This window comes from Chondrus crispus, genomic scaffold, assembly GCF_000350225.1.
Source record: "Chondrus crispus Stackhouse genomic scaffold, scaffold_147, whole genome shotgun sequence".
Lineage (NCBI taxonomy): Eukaryota > Rhodophyta > Florideophyceae > Gigartinales > Gigartinaceae > Chondrus > Chondrus crispus.
The window spans coordinates 218339-219921 of record NW_005179017.1 but is presented as its reverse complement, the minus strand read 5'-3'; the positions used below and the strand labels follow the sequence as shown (position 1 = coordinate 219921).

Genomic DNA, 1583 nt, shown 5'->3' with positions numbered 1-1583 from the left:
GGGGGGGGGGGGGGCACGCGCCGGCTAGACCGCCATCTTGGTCTGCGGGCAGTAGCCAAAGCCGAGTAGCCTGCAGTCGTCGCCGACATCCGTGATGTGCTTGGCCTCGGCCTCGACCGGGTCCGACGCGGACGAGGACGCGGACGAGTCGCTGGACCCGTGCTCCCACGCCTCGTCGATGATGGGGCGCACCGCGTTCTTCTCCAGGTGCTCGAGGAGCCCCTTCTGCGGCACGGACCGCCGCGCCTCGTCCTTGACCACGCCCCAGTCCACGCCCTGTAGCCACGCGTGGCTCTTGATCCCGCTGATGTCCACGCGCCGCCGCACGTCCCGGTGCAGCATCCCCTTGAGCAGACTCACCGCATCCTCGCTCAGGTAGTCCGGGAACTTGATCTCCTCGTACTGGATCGCAAAGTACAGCTCGGACGCCCCATTCGTGGACGCCGCCCGCCCGAACGGGTACTGGCCCGTCAGGATCACGTATAGGCACACCCCGAGCCCCCAGATATCTGCCGGGGCCCCGTACCCGACCACGCTCGACATGCCCGTCTTCACCTGCTCGGGCGACATGTAGCGCCGCGTGCCGACAAAGGACGACGCCGTGCCCACGAGGCGGAACGCCTCCTCGTCGTGCATGTAGTCGTCGTCCTCCTCCGGGTGGTGCTGCGGCTGGTCGTACCCGGGCTGCAGTTCCACGCGCATGCGCTTGGCGAGGCCAAAGTCGGCGAGGCGCACGTGGCCGGACGCGTCCAGCACGAGGTTGGCGAGCTTCATGTCGCGGAACAGGAAGGCCATGCGGTGGCACTCCTCGAGCGCGAGGAGGATGTCGGCGAACATGCGGCGGGCGAGGTGCTCGTCGAGGCGCGAGTGCGGCAGCTGCTTGAGGATGGCGCGCAGGTCGCCGAAGGCGGCCAGCTGGGTGACGAAGCAGAAGTGGCCTTGCGTCTCGAAGGCGTCGACGAGGCGGATGATGCAGGCGGCGCGGTGGTGCGCGGCGCGCGCGAGGGCGAGGCGCTCCTCGATGAGGTGTGCGATGCGGATGTGCGAGCGCATGAGCGGCTTGGGGATGGCCTTGAGGGCGTAGTGTACGCCGGTGCGCTGTGCGCGGACGAGGTAGACCGAGCCCGAGGCGCCGGAGCCGAGGCGGCGGAGCGGGACGTAGTCGCGGTGGTGGGGGACGTGGTGGCGGGCGTCGCGGATGGCGGCGAGGAAGGAGTCGCGGGCGGGGGCGGACAGAAAGTGGAGATGCAGGCCGCCTGGGAGGACGAGGTCGCGGCGGCCGTGCGCGGTGGGCAGGGTCGGCAGCGGGAGGATGCGGGCGTCGCGCGGGCTGGTGTGGTGGGCGTCGGGCAGCAGCAGCAGGATGTTGGCGCGCAGCTGCAGCAGACGGCGGTGCGAGGGGAAGGGGAACGGGGTGTGGCGGACGTAGACGGGGACGGTTAGCGTCGGTGGGAGGTGCGGGAGCAGGGCGCGGGAGGTGGTGGGGGGGTGGGAGGGATGGGGGGTTGAGGCGGGCATTTTGCTGGGGAAGGGGGTTTTGGGGGTGGGGGGGTGCGGGGGGTGGGCGGATGTTGCAGGCCTGA

General features: G+C 70.6%; 1 protein-coding gene across 1 annotated transcript; it reads right to left on the bottom strand.

The window, feature by feature from the left end:
- Nucleotides 1–24: 24 nt before the first annotated feature.
- CHC_T00009204001 (Serine/threonine protein kinase) lies at nt 25–1518 on the bottom strand. Its single transcript, XM_005713770.1, has one exon. It carries the CDS (start codon nt 1516–1518, stop codon nt 25–27), a length of 1494 nt encoding a protein of 497 aa, XP_005713827.1.
- Between the last annotated feature and the right edge of the window lie 65 nt (nt 1519–1583).

What these genes read in the sequence shown, in the direction of transcription:
- CHC_T00009204001 (XM_005713770.1), bottom strand. Translation starts at nt 1,518, where the DNA reads ATGCCCGCCTCAACCCCCCATCCCTCCCACCCCCCCACCACCTCCCGC.